The sequence below is a fragment of the Argiope bruennichi genome, chromosome 1 (genome assembly GCF_947563725.1).
Source record: "Argiope bruennichi chromosome 1, qqArgBrue1.1, whole genome shotgun sequence".
Classification (NCBI taxonomy): Eukaryota; Metazoa; Arthropoda; class Arachnida; order Araneae; family Araneidae; genus Argiope; species Argiope bruennichi.
In genome coordinates this window covers 103,199,686-103,218,728 of record NC_079151.1, presented here as the reverse complement: position 1 = coordinate 103,218,728, position 19,043 = coordinate 103,199,686, and the positions used below count along the sequence as shown (strand labels likewise).

Here is a 19,043-nt window from a genome sequence, read left to right as displayed (position 1 = left end):
TTAGGTAAAAAAAAAGATGTTCTTGCGTTTTTCAAATTTTTCCAAAGATTACTTGATTAAATACAAAAAATTGTCATAAAAACTACGAAGATTAGTTAAAAGTCGACAAAATAACTATTGGTATCAAACCTGCGAACATGCAGGAGATAAAGGAAAAGTCTACAAAATAATTAAAAGTATCTCTAGTAGGTCAATGGCTCTAAATAATTCCCATAGCATTCTAATTTTAAATAATAATCTTGTTATAGATCCAACCACCCAGGCAAATCTTTTTGCAGACTTTCATCAAACGATGGCTATCAATCAGTTCAATCCTTTTAATTTTTTAACATATCAAAAGGAAAGTTATAATGCTTCCTTAATTTTCAAAGAATTGATTAATTCAATATCTCGATCACGTATTTCCTCCCCTGGCCCAGATGTTATCAGCACTAAATTTCTGAAATCCATGTCTAGAGTTTTTATTGAAAACTTGTTGTCAATCTTTAATGACATTTGTTTGAAACTAAAGATCCCAGCTCATTGGAAATTGTAAAATTTAATCCCATTCCAAACAAGTAAAGAAATGTTGTCCTTTCCGCCAGATTTCACTGACTTCTGTGGTATGTAAAATATTTCAACGCACAGTGCTCAATCGAGCCATCAAATTCTCTCAATCAAGATTTCACCCCATTCATTCTGAGTTTATTCCTCACAATGATTGCAACTATATACAATCTATTATTCGTCATAACATCATTAATGCGAAAAAGGATAGAAAATTTATAGTAATGATTAAACTTGCAACAGTATATGGTTCAGTGTGGATTAACAGTATCAAAACTTATACATCTTGGTTTCCAAGGTAACGTTGTTAGATGGATATCTAATTTTATTAATAACAGAATTTTTTTTAGTCTCTTGGAAAAATGTCACATCCTACCAAAAACTCTTAGCTAAGGAATCCCTCAGGGTAGCGTTCTGAGTGCTTTCCTTTCTACTGTTTACACGCATGATATTTTTGAAATAATACCGTTTGGCATTTCTTGTTATGTATATGAAGATGACACTTTTCTATTAGGATTCAATCATAATATGGAAAGAAGAATTGACAACATCTAGTAATCCTTACATAAAAATGAATGTTGGTGCAAGACATGGCATCTTAAATTAAACCAGAAAAATGCTCAGCTATCAATTTTTCAAAGAAAAAGGAATTTCGGGATAGACATTTCCATATTGGTGATGAATTAATACTTTGGCGCGATAAGATCAATATTCTTGGAATTCATTTTGCTTCATATCTTTCATTTAATTATCACTTTGATTTCCCGAAAAAGGAAACTTTGCATCAGCTGAACGGCTTTAAAGCAATAGCTGGTAACTCATGGAGAGCCAGATTCCACAATCTTTTAAAAATAGTAAACGCAACAATTAGAAGTAAAGTAGAATATGGTAGCCACCTTTTCTGTACTTCTTCAAACTCAAGTTTTCTCCCTCTAGAAATTTTATATCGTTCTGCGTTCGACCAAAGTGGACACCAATCCCTCTTCTTTATCGAGAGACCGATCAAATTCCTTTAAATAACAGATTCAAAATCCTAGCATCGCGATTTTACATTAAACATTCTACATTTGGAGAGAATTCAGCCTTAACCTCTTTCTTTCAACCTCGATTAAAGAAACTCATTTCACTTCAATATTTCTTCTGTACTTTTTTTCGAATCTTAAAATTTTCCATTCTTCTATCATTCCATTTATTCTTTTCCAAGAAGTAACTTTCACTTATCAAAATCACTTACATGATTTACCATTTCAAAATACAAACTCACCGAATGAAATCATAAGAAATCGTTTTCAAGCTCATAAAACACATGCATGGATTAATAAAGTTTTAATTGCAACGGATGCAGCAAAAAACAAGGAATTATCTACCCTGGCAGTTATCAATACAACAACAGGACACCAAATTTCCGGATCAATCTCTAATCTTAACATTATTTTGCATGCGAAGGTCTAGCAACCTTTCTAGCAATTTCTCAGCTTTGTGTAGAAATGCAAGATTGTCTTGATTACAGATAGCTTATCAGTTTTACAAGTTCTTATGAATATTAATAATAAATCCTCTAAACTAATTGCACTTATCCACCAAAATTCGGACCCTTGGTCATCCTGGTATGGCAGAAAACGAACAAGCGGATAGTTCTGCTTGTGAAAAGCTCAAAATTCTGAAGCTGTGAAATCAATATCTCCAGAAGGTATCTTTCGGTACATCAAAAATGAAATTCTGAGGATTAAATTTAAGGAATGGAAAGAAAGTAACTATAATAAATCCTTTTCTCACTTGGAAAGCATCATACCTGGATATAGTCGATATCTTCCCAATCGAAAAATGGATGTTTTACTCACACGCTTTCGCACTGGAACCTTTCCATCTATAGATTTAGGATTAGATAGAAAGCTATATAGATTTGGTCTGACTAGTTCATCCAATTTTCCTGCTTGTAATGAAATTAAAGATACAGAACATATTCTATTTCGTTGTAAAAAATATCTTAATTTTTATGAACAACTCAGAAAGCGAATGGGAAATGGATCACTTTCTTTCTCTTGGCTCTTTGATATAACGGAAGATACAGCGAGTAGACATGCATAATTCGCAATTTTCTGAATAACAAATATATGTCATTTCTTTAAAATGTTTACTTTAATTCTATATTCTACCAATAGATGCGCCAGCAGTGAGCATAATCTATTCAATCAGAAAGTCATGTCACAAACAATTAAAAATGATCGTTAAGGGATAGTGCATTGTCAAATGCAAATATCGGAAAGTCAAGGTCGCTACCATTAAACGGAGTGGTGACCTATAAATTTCAGTGATACGATGATTCCAAGAATAACCGGTCCAATCACTTTTCAACCCATTCACAGATTTCTCCTTTTTCCTTTATTCGCGTTAAGGAGATGGGACCCTCAGGACACAAGAGAAGAACGTTTTGTGTTTTTAGGATTTCCTTTCCTCCCCCTGGAGGTTCAGGGTCAGCCGATACCTTCTTTTCTCTCAGAGATGTTGGCTCAGGCCGCTTAACACTTTCGCTGCCACGACTCACACCCAATATTCGGGTCCTCTATCTAGTTAGATGACCCCCTTCTTTGCTATCTCCTGACTGTAGTAGAGAAGGGCTCATCTAATAACATAGATGGTTTGCCTAATTACATATTATCTGTAACGCACTGGCGCGTCATGCGGCAGTCAATGTGTTAAGTTTTGATAGCGTAATGTCAATACGGGGAGTTGTTCATTTGCGGTTTTAGATTGAAGGGAATCCGCGACTGTTTTTATTCCTTTTCCACTTACAACATATTTGCCCAATAAAGGGAGCTTAACAAAGAAATTTTTTCCATCCATTAATAAGAGACTGTCATGCCATCATTTTTATACTAATTACAAAATAACCCAATTTCTAACTGGTCATGGTAACTTTAAAAGTTACTTGTACAAATTTAATTTGTTTCCGTCATCTTCCTGCGATTGTGATATTGGTGGGGAGGAAAATGTTGAACATGTGCTCCTTCTATGTTCCAAGTTTGTCAAAGAAAGACAGATCCTAAGACTGGCTCTTAAGCACATGAATTTAAATTGGCCTACAGAGTTTCACCAACTTATTTGCACTAGAAGTGCTTTTGAAAATTTCTGTAAATTTATTGTTGACATATGTAATCCTTCATAACTGTTAAATTTTCTTATTTTTCTTTTGTAATGTGTTTCATACTTACTTCTGTAAGCCCCGTGTGATACTTTGTGGTGCACGGGGGATTTATAAATGTTCAATAAAAAAAACATATTTGCCTAATTGCCGACTTTAAGATTTTACATTAATATCGTACATAAAATTGAAATTGACTGACTCCTTCGATGTCTTTTTGGTACATTCACCTAAGAATGATCGATCGTGTATAAATTTTTAAGCATTATGAATAAAATATTTTTTCGGTACATTTTTCAGTATTTCAAGGTAAAAATATCAATACTGAGGAAACTTGAAATTCATTTTACTTGAATTTGTAATTGCAGTTTCTGATAGTGAAGCATTGTTAGTGTTTATCATAAGGTTTCATGGTACATTTACCTGAGAATAATTAATTTTATATCAATAAACTGAAAAGAAAATTTCTTCTTTTTTTTTTTTAAAGTTGGTTATTTTCCACTCTTTATACAACAAAGATGTCTTACATTCTTTTGTTAATATATTTTGTTAAATATAATTCTTTTGTTAAATATATTTTGAAAAAAAATGTTATCATGTAAATATTTCTCATACAAAATTCAGACTTTTATGGATGTGATTTCATAGATCTTTGCAAATGAAACCATTCATTTCTTCTATACAATTAGAAAGAATCATTGGATGAATGGATTATTCTAAGCAAAACTAATTTTATATTCCTTTTTATAGGCTCTTTTTATTCTTTAAAAAATATAAACCTTTTTTCTCTAAAATGCCTGTTTTAAATCTAATTTTTAAGGATGGATGAAGTAATATATTTAAGCATTACTCTGAAATACGGTTCTTTTAAAATTGAATTTGTCAATTTCCTACATTGTTTAATATTTGCTGAATTGTTTAATACTTTTAAGTGTAACAAATTGGGCAAAAATATTGCTTTCTCCTTCTGAAGATTTTCAGCCCAATAGAAATGCTAATTAATTCCCAGCCACCCGAAAGTAGTGTAAATGTTGCTTGTCGCGTCGAATTTTAATGAGAATTTTTGTGAGAAGAATAGATCCTTCTTTTTTTTCAATTTCTGATAAAAATTAAAATTGATTTGTAGTTACAAAACGCAGCAAATTTGTTTGGGAATTGGTAATCATGTTTCATATAACACTGCATAAAACTTACGTAAAAAACAACAAATAATTATAATTTTTGCTTTGATAAGATTCTAGCTAATAATTAAATGTGTCCGATCTCATGAATTTTTTTAAAAAATGTTTAAACTTATTAAAACATTTTTATTACATTAAATTATAAAATTATTTCTTGAAATTAGGGAGAAAGATTTAATTCCTGAAACAAACAAAAAAATATGTATGTATTTGTATAATTTTTATATGGGATGAATTTATTTCTTGTTCTGCTATTGAAATATTTGTATCTGTTTGTTTGTGTGTGTGTGTGTGTGTGTGTGTGTGTGTGTGTGTGTGTGTGTGTGTGTGCGTGCGTGCGTGTGCATTTTTAAAAATAAGTAGAGCTGATTTAATTTCATAGTATCGAAAAAAAACAGTATTGTTAGAATATTTTATAATCATTAATGAATTAAAATCTAAATTATTTACTCTGTATTTATATTAATTTTTATTACACCACATTTCTTCATAGTATTCACTAAAATGTTGCGAATACTATGTTTGCTTCTCCTAACCTCCAGAAAAATAAGATTTTTACTATATAAAATTTTTTCATTTTTTTTTTCATTAATAGTTTTATTTTACTACACAATTCTGCAAGTTTGCCGTCAAAGAGCTTAGGCTTCCAACTTTTTTCAGAATTTTTCTATGGGTTAAATTTCCTCCTGCATTGCCAATAATATGAATGAAAATAAAGAAGAGACTAATTTGATTTTACAATAAAATAATAACTGTAAGAATCTTATATGATGTACAACTGCATTAAAATTCAAATTATAACAAATGGTATTATACAATAAGCAATAAATTTAATAATTATTATCACTACTCGGAATGAAGTTTTCAAGAAAATAAAAGAATCCCTAATGTCCATCCAAATGTCATTTAAACACATTTTTTCAGAATGCTTTATTAACTTCTTTTTTGAATAAAATCTCCAGCGATCTTGCATTTTAGCTTTTTTTTTTAACATTAAGTGAACTAAATTATATTTTGAGAACATTTTGAATTGAAATCTACAATATTCACAATCAGGATTAGTGAATAAAATTTATTCGTCAAATTTATTCGTTTTCAAAAGATATTCTTAAAAAATTAGCTATTTAAAATTTGGTGAACAATAAAATAAAATTATTCTGATTGCAGTTTTTTAATTTAAAACTAAAGCTTTTAAATATGCAAGAAGCCGAAAACAAAATAAAACTACAAATATCAGAAAGAGTGGTGTAGAAAAAAAATATTCAAGTCACTACATGTGCCTATTCAAATGAAGGATATTTATCCTCTTTTTCAGATAGAGTATTTCCCAGAATAAATATTTTTCAGTGGAGACTTGAGGTGAGAAAGAAAATTTGTTTTCGCACAATGAAACAAGCCGCATATAGCTTCCAGCGTTAGTCGTTATCATGGGATGGGATAGGGAGATCTCGAATCTGACTCTTTGTGAAATAGGAAGATCTCTGCTTGTGATCAATAGGTCCCGCCGCCCGCCACAACTGTTTATGGGAGGTTAGTTTCTGGAAAATGCATCAGTGAATAAGGGACTTTCCCTCTGCATGATTGAACTCTTGTTCGAGATCTTCCATTGGACAGATCGTACCGATTGTTACTTTCTATCGTGATCCAAGACCTGCAATCGAAATATCACCAGTAAGATCGTATGAAGTAGGGATGACGAATATTTTACGAGCGGTTATTACGTAATCAATATCATAAAGTCACAAATACCAGTGATCAATACTTTTCAAACAGGGGTGTGATTCAAATCCTTGATACGCTCTTACTGGTGATATTTCGATTACAGGTTTTGGATCACGATAGAAAGTAACAATCGATACGATATCACTGAAATTTACCGGAGCGCTGATTTCACTGGAAAGTAACAATCAATACGATCTGTCCAATAGAAATTCTCAGAAAAGGAGAAATCTGTGAATGGATTGAAAAGTGAACTGACCGGTTATTGGAATTATCGTATCATTGAATTGTATATCACTGGAATTTATCGGAGCGGTGACTTAAAAGGAAAGTGTAAAGTCGCCGCTCCACTTCATGAAAGTAACCTTGACTTTCCGATATTCGCATTGATGATGCACTATTCCATACAAATCATTTTTAATTGCTTGTGACTTGACTCTGCATATATTGCATTTACTGCTTGCGCCATCTATTGATAGAATATAGAACTAAAGTAAACTATTTAAAGAAATTACATATATATTTAATTCAAATTTTTCAGAAAATGGACTACTCCAATAAAGAAATTAAATAAATAGTTTTGAAAAAAAAATCAAATTTAGGGACTAAGCTGAAATAGATAAATAAATTCAATCACACGTTACTTAAATTAGTAAATTAAGTATTAATTACAATTAATAAATTTATATTTAATATTAAGTAATAATTTTTAATTAATAATATGATTGAAATCACAGATATTTGAAACAAATATTTAAAAATAACAATTGCAAAATCATTTGTTATTTAAAAAATCGTGGATTATGCATCTCTAGTATCAAGGATTTGAATCACACCCCTCTTTGTAAAGTATTGATCACTGGTATTTGTTACTTTTTGATATTGGTTACGTAATAACCGCTTGTAAAATATTCATCCCTAGAAGCGAGGAAAACAAATGTCATCATCAAATTTCTTAAACAACTTTCTGATTCTTAACTTCTTTTGTCAAGTTTCGCTCTTTGTATTCTTGTATTGTCACGATTTGCATGATTTTAGGTTCCCGATCCATCTCTTTCCTGTTTGCCGTTTTCAATTTAATTTCGAGACGTCGTCTTCTTTTTGCGATATTGGTCAAGCTTCTTTTTAAGACAGTATTATTTCATAGAAGAGGGGGAAAATAAAGCAACAGTGGCCGAATGGCAAGCATGATTTTAGGTTCCCGATCCATCTCTTTCCTGTTTGCCGTTTTCAATTTAATTTCGAGGCGTCGTCTTCTTTTTGTGATATTGGTCAAGCTTCTTTTTAAGACAGTATTATTTCATAGAAGAGGGGGAAAATAAAGCAACAGTGGCCGAATGGCAAGCACTACCAAATCGAACCGAACTGAACTGAACAGAACAGAACAGAACCAAACAAAATAAACAGAAGCGGCAAGGCCGTAATGTACAAAAATTAATGTGATTTGCACAAAATTTTTTTGAAGATAAAACGTTTCTTGCTGTTGATTTTCCCCAAGAACAGCCATGTTGTGCAATAAACTGTGTAAGTGCTTAAGTTAATTATTGAAATCTTTGTATTTTTTTTATCGTTTATCTTTCTTCAAATGTTTTGAATTGACTTGTTTTATCATTTTTCATTACATTGTTTTAAATCTGAAATGTGCCTTTTTATCTACCTTTCATTTGTCTTTTGTTACAAAAATCGTAGAACTTTCTAAGATAAGTGTTTAAAAATATGAAATTCAATTATATATTATGCAAGCTAAAACTAGTTTGCAATTAAGTGACTAAAGATGGTTGATTCAGATTCACACTTCAATAAATAAGTTTGTTATTTTTTCGCCCTCATGATAAATATGGACATTTATTTTACTATAAATGTATTTATTAATCGTAGTGACGAATTATAAGTGCATATTGATATATAAAATGCAAATTATTGAACATTACTAAAAGCTGTTTTTGTATTTTTGTAAAATTTAAATAATGTTTTGTTAATTAAAAAAACAGCAAATTTTTAAATAAAAATATTTATATTTACCATTGTTATATTTGTCTATGCTTATTACACCAGCCTGCAAAAAAAAAAAAAAAAAAAAAAAAAAAATGTTTGTAAAATTTTAATTGATTTATATCAGCAATGATGATGTCATTCCAAAATGCAAACTAAATTTTATGTAACATGTAAGGATTTTTTACAAATGACAATGAAAAAATTAACAAAATGCAGTATAATAGTAACTACAGTTGCAACTGTAGTTACTATTAACTAAACACAATAATGCTGTTCATTTACAATATTATGATAACTTTTGTGTTTTTCTTGAAGTCAAGTAAGCTTCTTTTTTGAGTTTTTCCATTTATGGTCCACATTACTCTCTCTTTTTAAAGACCAACAGTAATCGGCCATCATGTTAACATCCCACCGTCCTTGATATCTGCGTTCCATCTCCTTTATATCCTGGTGGAATCTTTTACCTTGCTCATCACTCATTTTTCCTAAATTGTCTGGGAAGTATTCCAAATGTGAGTGAAGGAAGTGAATTTTAATGCTCATATTGTACCCCAAAAGATGATAAGTACGTAATAACTCAGTTACAAATTCTTTGTAATTTTCTTTTCTCTCATTTCCCAAAAAACCTTCTACGACATCTTTAAATGCAACCCAAGCCTGCTTCTCTCTATTTGTCATACATTGTTCAAAATTGGAATCTTTAACTAATTTCTTTATTTGTGTTCCATCAAATACACCTTCTTTAATTTTAGAGCTAGACAATTTTGGGAACTTCGATATAAGATACTCAAAACATTTTCCACCTTTATCCAAAGCTTTCACAAACTGCTTTATGAGTCCCAATTTTATGTGAAGTGGAGACAATAAAATATTTAGTGGATCTATTCAATATTCATTTAAAATATTCTTCTTACCAGGAATCCATTCTTGTCTCTTCAGCCATATCATTTTTATCCAATGACTTTCTCTGTCCCTGCTATCCCATTCACAAATAAAGCACGGAAATTTAGTAAATCCACTTTGTTGCCCGAGAAGCAGACCTATAACCTTTAAGTCACCACATATTGCCCACTTGTGTTCAGTGTATTTTATTTTAGTGAGAAGCATCTCCATACTTTCATATGTTTCTTTCATGAAAACGGAATGTACAACTGGAACTGATGCAAGTTTAGATTCGTTATGCAATAAAGCTGCTTTTAGACTCCTCTTTGGGGAATCTATAAATAGTCACTAATCATTTGGATTATAAGGAATATTATCTTCTAATTCATGTAACAAACCAGGTATGTCAGCACAATAAACCAAGAAGTTATCAGATTTGAAAAATGATAAAAATTGCTTTTCTCGATTCCTGTGCCAACTAAACGGTGTATGTGTCGTTAATAAATTTTTCTCTTTTAACAGAGAGCCTAATAATTCTGCATTTTCTTTAGTTAAACCTAAATCACGAATTAAGTCATTTAATTCAGTTTCATTAAATTTTTCAGGTACTTCATTTTTCACGGTGAAATCCAACTGCCATCAATGTTTTGAATTTTAAAATAAAAGTTTTTTTAAATACAATTATAAGTATTTATTCAATATAAATGTATTATTTAATTTCAATGAAGTAAAAGGTTTTCAGAATTTATTTAAACAAATAAACATACATACTTTATTAATTTATCCTATCCAAATCGCAAAAAATCTGTGTATTTTTACTTATTTAAAAAATTTACTTTTCAAAAAAACTGTATGTGATACATAAAAACTGATATTATTTTTGAAATAAGCATGCAAAAATACATAAAAAACAACTATTACTTTTAAAACAAAAGATTGTTGCAGGCTGGTGTTATTTTAAAATGCTAGAGATAAAATAATTTTGCTTTGTCTAAGAGACACAAAGTTCACATACGTTAAACTTGGCTGTAACTTGTTAATATTGAAAATTGGAGCTTTTTTTTCTTCTCATGTGGAAGAAGGGGTATTATAACAGTTATGCTACTACTTCATTAGAAATTCATTTTGTTTGCATGTCTAAATTTCATTTTACTTACATTTTGAGTAGTTTTATTTTTCTGTCACATTTTATCACTAAATGGGTAGATTAATTATTAACTAGTGAAAATAAAGTAACTCAGTTCTTTTAAAAGAAAGAAACATTTCCTATTTCAGTCTGGAAATTGTTAACTTTGTCTGAATAGCATATTTATAATTACACTTCATCTTTAAGTTAAAAGTTAATTATTTTTTTAAAAAATTGTTAATGGATGATAATTTTAGTATCATTATTCTTTTAAATATTGTACTTTATTTTTTCTTATATTTGAAAGCAGATAGACAAATAATTACAGAACTAAAGGAAGCCATTATCTTCTCACAAAATTTCATAGCAATATAATTTTTTAAAAATTTGAAAAAGTATTTTACTGATACATACACGGCATTTATATTAGTTTAACAAAGTGTTTTGTTTAGATTTGATATTTTATTTCCAGTGGTCAAAGACAAAAAAATATATGCAATATCAGAAAAAAATTAATTGGTTATAAATTTGGTGAAATTTGTTGTTTATTAAACATTACAGACTTTATTTTCTTTCCATAATTTGCCTTACAAGTTTTTAAAAATATGATTTCTATATTTTTAAACAAGGTGTATTTATTTAAAAAAAGCAATTATTACTAATGCATTCACCATCAATCCATTAAAATTTATATGTGTTATTAACAAAGATATTTTTAAATGTGAATTTTTATATTTAAGCAACTTTTTTTTTTTTGTTTATTTATTTCTAAATACAAAATTCTTAAAGGTCTGTGATTAAAAAATTTATCAATTGCAAAATTCTATTATTTTAAACAAAATGTTTTAAAATTTTCTCCCTCATCATAAATATATATATAACTATGCAGTTCTTCCATAATTTTGTATAATTTTTTTTTAAAATAATTCCTTACATGGATTAATTAAGAACACTTAATAGAAAAGATAAAATTGGAAGGGTAAGAAAATAAAGAGTATATACTTTTAACTGCCCCAATATTTTCATTTGTAATATATTTTTTGTGATGTTACTGTTATATTGTTTTTATTATATCAATGTTATATTATATTTTTTATTATACTAATGTTTTGTTTTATACTGTTTTCATTTTTTTTTTTTTTTTTTTTTTTTTTTTAGTGAGATTTATTATTTTTCATTGTTACATTTTCAAATACAGACACTAAAGTGTCTGGTCTTTGAAGAATCATATGTCAATAAAGCACTCATAAAAAAACTTTTGAAAAAAATTTTATTTTTAATTTCTTTTTTCGTTAAAGAAGAAAAGCTGTTGATAAGTATAATGTTATTAGTATGGCACAGAATTTCTACATATATGGTTAAACTTTACACATTTATATTTAAAATGTGATTTTACATTTTTTTTCTTTTTCCTATTTTATAGTGCAATTATATTTTTATATATTAGAAATAATCAGTAAAATTTTTGGTGGAAATTGACAAATAAAATAACAGAATGGACCCTTCATATCTTTTCTCTAATATAAATCATACACATGCAAATAACTGTAATGCATTTTTACAAGGTCATCCTTTCCTCATTTGTTATCAACACTGTTGGCTTTCCTCCTTTTAAACTGCTTTATAAATTTCTTATTCTTTAATACAGGTATTGAAATTGATAGTACAATATATATATATATATATATATAATTGTGCATTAAATTATATCATATGCTTAAGTTTTGATTGTGTAAATATGGAAAAGGTTGATGAATTTAATTACTTTTTTGGGATTTATTTATATGTTGTTTAAAATTAATCTAGAAAATAGAAATTTTTTAAAAAATACTTTTATTTATCTTTAATACTTATATAAATCTACTCTGATACTTAATATATTATTATATAATAATATTTTACATATTTTTATATTGCATTGTCTCATTTAAGTGACATAGTAGTAATAAAAAAATAAATTATATTAAGCTTGTTTGTATTTAAATTGCATTAATAAAATTAGCATAAATTGTATATTGTTGTATTAATTCATATAAAAATTTATGTTAATAGGTTAATTTGCATAGATGTTTAATATTTTTCATTCATATTGTACATTATTTTTTGAAATTCATGTATGGTACCATTAATATTTAATTTATTAATTTCAGTCACCCAAATTTCCATTTCAAACTGTGTGCGTATGATCCATATCAGTCACACTCGCCAAAGCACTTTCCACTCTCGTAATCCTCCAGAACCTCATTTTGATAGAAAAAGAATGATTGAAGTTTGCAAGCCCATATCTGTACCTAAAAAAATTCCTGATTGGCAAACATGCTCTCAAGCTGTCATTTTGGAAGAAGAAAAGGCACATCCTTATGAAACAATACTTGCAAAAGAACTGAAGCAAAATTGGGAATCTTCAAAAATGATAATGTTTTATCATCTTACTTCTTTGACCGACAGATTAACTAGAGATGTTCGAAATATGTTTTTTAAAAAAGTAAGTAACTTTTCTAATTTGAAATTAAATATCAAATAGTTGTTTTTTTGTTTTAGATGGTTATTTAATTGAACCACTAACTTTGATTTTTATTGAATGTGTATTTGTATATTTATGTGTCAGTTTGATATACTTGTATATTTATGTGTCAGTTTGATATACTGTGAAACATCATACCAATTAAGGAACCCTTCAAAAATGATAAAGAATCACTTTTTGGTTCAGAATGCAATTGTTAACTCATTTTAATATGTAATGCAATCATGTAGACCTACTTTATAATCAAATTTCTTAATCATTTTAGGATATTGCTATTCTTAGAATGTCAGCTAATAGTGATATTGTTAAAATTGTAAATATTATAAAGAATTATTATTTCAGTTATTATCTATAAGAGATTAGAACATAATTTAGTTGATTTTTATTGCAATAACTATATGCATATATATTTTTTCATAAATATTTATTACAGAATACATATTGAAATTAAATTTACTGTTGAATACATTATAATTTTTTTAATTAGTTTATTATAATAGATATAAATTAAACTGATTACTTTATTGCAATATGTTTTTCTTTTCAAGATTCAAATTTTAATTTTATTTAGATTGCTGTGCCATTGATTTTTTTTCATTCTAATTATTAGTGATCCTTCTCCTCCATCCTTTGTCGTAACAACATGTAAAGAAGAATTTACATCATTTCAATACATTTTGAAAAGATTTCTGAATAATTAATGCCTTTATAATGTAACAAAATATCCACTATCAAAATTTCAATGGTGCATATTATAGATGTGACTCAATTCATACCACAATTCACATCTTTATTACAATTTATGTTTGTAAATATTTGTGGTAGTCTTTATTTACTATGACTAATATGAGAATTTGCTTTTTGACTGTCTTTATTATGTAAGGATAAAAGAAACTTAAAGTATTTTTTTCAACATTTAAATTGAGATGAAGAAGAAATATTATACTGGTACATATCAAGCACTGATGTATTACTTGGTACAAATATGTAATCTTTCATATATCCTGGTCGACATGTTATTTGTTACCTGTACTATGTAACAAATATAATGAAAAAAACAAACAAACAAAAAACTTTTATAATTTTTTTTTCAATGTTGATGCTATAATCAATCTTAATTTACTAATAACAAGATATTTCTAGTCCAATGTTAGTTATTGATATTTTTAAAATGGAAAAATTTCATATTACCAACTAAATAAAACTCAAGAATATTTTAAGAAATAAAAAATGTGCTTTAGGTAATTGGTGAAAGTAATTTTCAAAATTGCAAAAGTTGTGTTTTTTCTTTTCTGTAAAGAAGTATTTTAATTGGGCCATAGTGCCTGCAATATCACATAAGCTTTTTTAATGTTAGAAAAAAAATATGGGGTTTCATTATCTATAGACATGTAAGCCTTACTATTCATGCTTTGAAGATGAAGAACATTCCCTTATAAATTAAATGAAGGAAAATAAATTGTATATATCACCTGTTACTTCTGATATAAGATCTGGCACGTTTAATTTTTTCATTGCTGTTGCCTGAAGTACGTAGTAAGTAATTAAACTTCGTCAGCAGTTAAATTAAATCATCATACCAGTAACCCATTTTGTTTTTTTTAAGTTACTAATCAGCCAAATATCATATTTAATTTTCAGAAAATAAAAGTTTTAGTAAAAAACTTCATTAATCAATTAGCCAATGTTTAAATAGAAATTACCTTGGTTATGCTTTTGCCATTCAAAATATAGTAGTTTGGGAAACTATTTAACTAAAACTTTTCCTCCTATTTTTTTATTGAAAGTTTTATCTTTTATAAATTCAAAACACTATGCATTTTTAAAAAATTTTGCTACATTTATTGTTATTTACGACATTGTTAAAAATCCATTATAAATTGGAATTTCCTTTGGCTAATAGGGAACATTTATTTTGTAAAATACCCTGCACTAAACCATGTTTTAATGTTTTTTATGCTTTATTGTATTTTAAGATAAAGAGAAAGGTTACATAGCAATCTGATCATTTATGCCTATCTATAATAAAAAGTATATAGAAAAATTAACATGATCATGAGATAAATGAAATGATTGTGATACTAAGAGTCTTTCCTGTATGACACCATTTCATAAACAGCACCATGAGATAAGATGCTTGAAATTCTATCTTATGGTTTACTGTTTTTTCTAGGTTCTTCAATAGTGTTTAATTCAGTTTTAAGGAAGGTCTTGTTCAGCAGTTCTATTAGCTAGTTTATAGAGACATTTCTTTACAATCATCTTGATAAAATCAGAAAGATGTACGAAAATTTAATGAATTAACAGATTTGAGTTTCCAGCAGTGTGTTAGCCTGAATGTGACAAATAGACTTCTAAAACATTGAAGCTAACTGTTACCTAAAGACAGTGGCAATGTGAATAAATGTATCTACAGTGTGAATTTTTCCATTTTTTTTTTTATTATTAATCCAGAACTGAATATCAGTATAAAATTATCATGTATAAGAATGTGCTTTGGTATTTCAAAAATTCTTCCTCATTTCAAATTTAATTTTCTACAGTGTATTTATTTGATTATTAATTACAAATAGTAAACAAGTAAATAAATATGAAAAATATATTAAAGTTAAGATACTTTTTTCTGCATGTCTTTTGGATGCTATTATTAAAAAAATTTCTAAATGAAACAATTACTGTAAGATTTTCAGAGATACTCATAACTTCATCTATAGTTTAAGAAGCCCCTTCTATGTATAGAGCTATAGTATATTTCTTCACAGTAAGATTAATTGATTTTCTTTCCCAAAAATATTCTCTTGTAGAACATTTGATAAAATTTTAAAAGTGTCATTTAGCATATTTCAGACCAAATTTTGTATTTAAAAAATGAATGTTAAAAGTTTAATTATGGAAATAATTATTGCAATTGTGTTTTCCTAATAAAAGTCTGGGATGATGGCAGCACCATAGGAACATGTTTTGTTAGGGAAGATCCATTTCAAATAGAAGGAATTTGATAAAAATCTTAGTTTTATTTTCTTCTTAAAAACACCTGGAAAATATCATAAAAGGTATATTCATTGACATTATCATATAACACAGTTATCAAAAAATTTCAAGACTTTTATGTCTAACAAAAGAAAATTATTTCCTATTTTTACAGAGAAGTTAAAACTTCCATTTATAAAAGAATTTTTTTTTCCTGTTTTTATGTCAAACTAAGTTACCCAGCATCTGCTCCTCAGAATTTGGTGTTAATTATTTATTATTTAATACAAATGAAATTAAAACGATTTATGACATGTATTGATCCTAATGTTGCTATATATTTCTTGATTTTTTTTTTTTTTTTGTCCTTACTGTACAATTTTTAGGGTCACTTAAAATTTAGTTTTACCAATTGAGTTGTATTATTCTTTGTATACATATAGCAGGGACTCTGGATATTCTATTGATTTTAATTATTTTTTAAAAATAAATGTAAGAATACCAAGGCCCCTTTGGTGATAAGCATACAATTATAACTAACTTGAAATGGACTTTTCAAAGGTAACCTGTTCCTATAATAACTGTCTACATTGTAGATGTGTGACGGATCTTGTGATAGATGGATATTATTATCATTATATGTCTTAAAGGAAGATTTTATTACATTTGATTTGATCATCATCATTTGTTTATTCCTTCAAGTACTTCATCTTTACTTTAATTGTAATAGTATTAATTTTCAGCTAACTGCGAAGAGAATACTGATTGTGTTTATTATAATTTGAATATCAAATATATAATTGGATGTTTACGATTACCTCAATAAAATATTTTTAAGTATCAGTTTATTACAGATATTAAAGTAAATTAATTTAATAATCTTTCATATGTTCTGTTTATTGTATATGTTTAAGATCAATGTGATTAATTTGTTATTATGAAGGATAGCTGATGAATCACATATATGAATCTTTCTAATGGAAGCAAGTCCCATGACATATTACCATTTAAATATCAATGTTTCATTTTATTAATAATGCATCTCATCAAAACCTTAGAGATAAAATTATACAAAAAAGAAAGAAGAAAAAAAAAGAATAATACTTAAAACCTGACAATGTTTAATAAAATACATTCCAACTAAACTTTCATCTAAAGTGCAAATTTATTGTCCTCATCATATATTTGTAACAAATTCTGAATCTCTTGGTGCAATGATCTGCCTTGTTGAGTACTAATATTCCTTTATTATTAGTTGATATGTTTTTAAATATATCTTTACATTGAAGAAATATTTAATTTCACAGGAAGAAATGTTTTTTATAAATTTCTTTTGTTTCAAAATGGTTGTACATATGTTAAAAATGAAATGATTTTGCTTTGAAAGTACCAGTACTTTTCAACAATATAAAAAATATTCAGTTTCTTTTTAAATAAGTTTTCATTAAGTAAAAGAACTTATAAATACTGTTTGAAATAGCAACATTTTTTGTAGTTCGGTTGATCTGGAAATATCTGAGAAACATCATTTTCTAAAATGGTAAAAGAATAAAAATATATGAAAATTCATTTTTAGAAAAATGTTATATCCTTAACTTTCATTTTTTTCATGCATATGATGGTAAAGACTTCCATACACTGAATGAAAATATTTCACTAAGGCATTTTAGAGATACAAAATTGTAACTCATGCATCATATTATTCATAGACACCAGAATTATGAGTAATTTATTAACATATTATGAACTCTGTTAAACAGCACATGAAAAAACTTTTTTTTCTACTTTAACCCTTTGCACTCAGAAAAGTAATATGCATAGTTATTATCTCTATTTGCACTATCTTCTTTAGTGCTCAAAACAAATATATTTTTTTATTTTTCAAAGTTGAATTTCCTCGAAAAAGTAATTATGTCTTCTTACAACTCTGTAGGCATTTTTAACAATAAAATAAAGTGTCAAAATGATGCACCATCCTGAATTGTGAGTGAGTCACCATCCAAGAGCAAAGGGTTAATAATAGAGAAAACATTATGATTTACAGAGTTAAATGACAGGTATTTTTCATATAAGTTCTTATTTAAAGTTTGTAATATTGTATGTACTTATGTGTCTAATATTTTTCAAATAGGATCTCTTCTTTCATATATACAGTCCTGAAGTTGTAAAACTTGCTGTTCAAGAAACACCATTTACTTCCATATTGCATCTTTTCGAATCAAAAACTGCTCTACTATTTTGCCCTGATCAAGATATCAATAAAGTGCTTCAGCTGAGTAAAAAAACACCTTATGTAATTCTCATGGGTAAGTTTCTGAACAGATCTGAATTAAATAACCTTTTCTTTAAAAATTATATTTCTAATTTTTTTTTCTTCTTCCGCTTCCTCCTAGCTGGTATTGTAGAAGGTACATTTTATAGTAAGAGTCAGTTGCAGTCACTAAATGATGCCTTGAAAAAAGATGTTCATCAGCAGCTTGCACAAATTTTGGACTATACTCCATCTAAACTAGTTGGAACTATTAATCATCACTCTCAAACACTTTGTCATTATTTAAATGAAATATCAAGTAGAAAAGAATAGGCTGATAAATAAATGAGTTCAATTTATATGAAATGCTCCCTTTCTTCTATACTATATATTTACAGATTCTTGATATCATTTGCCAAGAATTCAATCCGAAGATATTTCTTTTATTTGTACTTTAATACAAAATCAGTTGCACAATTAGAGATCCAAATATGTGAACATGAATTATGACATAAGTGAAAAAATATAATTAACTGCAGTCTGAAGGAAATCCAAGAATTTTAGAAAGGCCAATAATATGTGTTTAGAACCCCAACTTTGAAGCATTAAATACATTGTCAATTGTTTAATAAATATTTGCTAGCAATAATAAGTGTTGGGTAATTTGTATTCAATTTGGTTTTGTAATTTTAACCTGATAGTCATTT

At 27.7% G+C, this 19,043-nt stretch overlaps 1 protein-coding gene across 1 annotated transcript; it reads left to right on the top strand.

The window, feature by feature from the left end:
* Positions 1–7,952: 7,952 nt before the first annotated feature.
* On the top strand, positions 7,953–19,001 carry LOC129974402 (uncharacterized). The gene is made up of 4 exons (XM_056087554.1): positions 7,953–8,112; positions 12,742–13,076; positions 18,217–18,391; positions 18,479–19,001. The coding sequence occupies exons 1-4, from the start codon at positions 8,094–8,096 to the stop codon at positions 18,667–18,669; spliced, it is 720 nt and encodes a 239-aa protein (XP_055943529.1). The 5' UTR covers positions 7,953–8,093; the 3' UTR covers positions 18,670–19,001.
* Positions 19,002–19,043: the final 42 nt, after the last annotated feature.

Bases quoted from the DNA above. Each gene is read 5' to 3' on its own strand.
- LOC129974402 (XM_056087554.1), top strand. The intron at 13,077-18,216 runs GTAAGTAACTTT...TTTTTCAAATAG, and splicing joins GAAATATGTTTTTTAAAAAA to GATCTCTTCTTTCATATATA. The intron at 18,392-18,478 runs GTAAGTTTCTGA...GCTTCCTCCTAG, and splicing joins ACCTTATGTAATTCTCATGG to CTGGTATTGTAGAAGGTACA.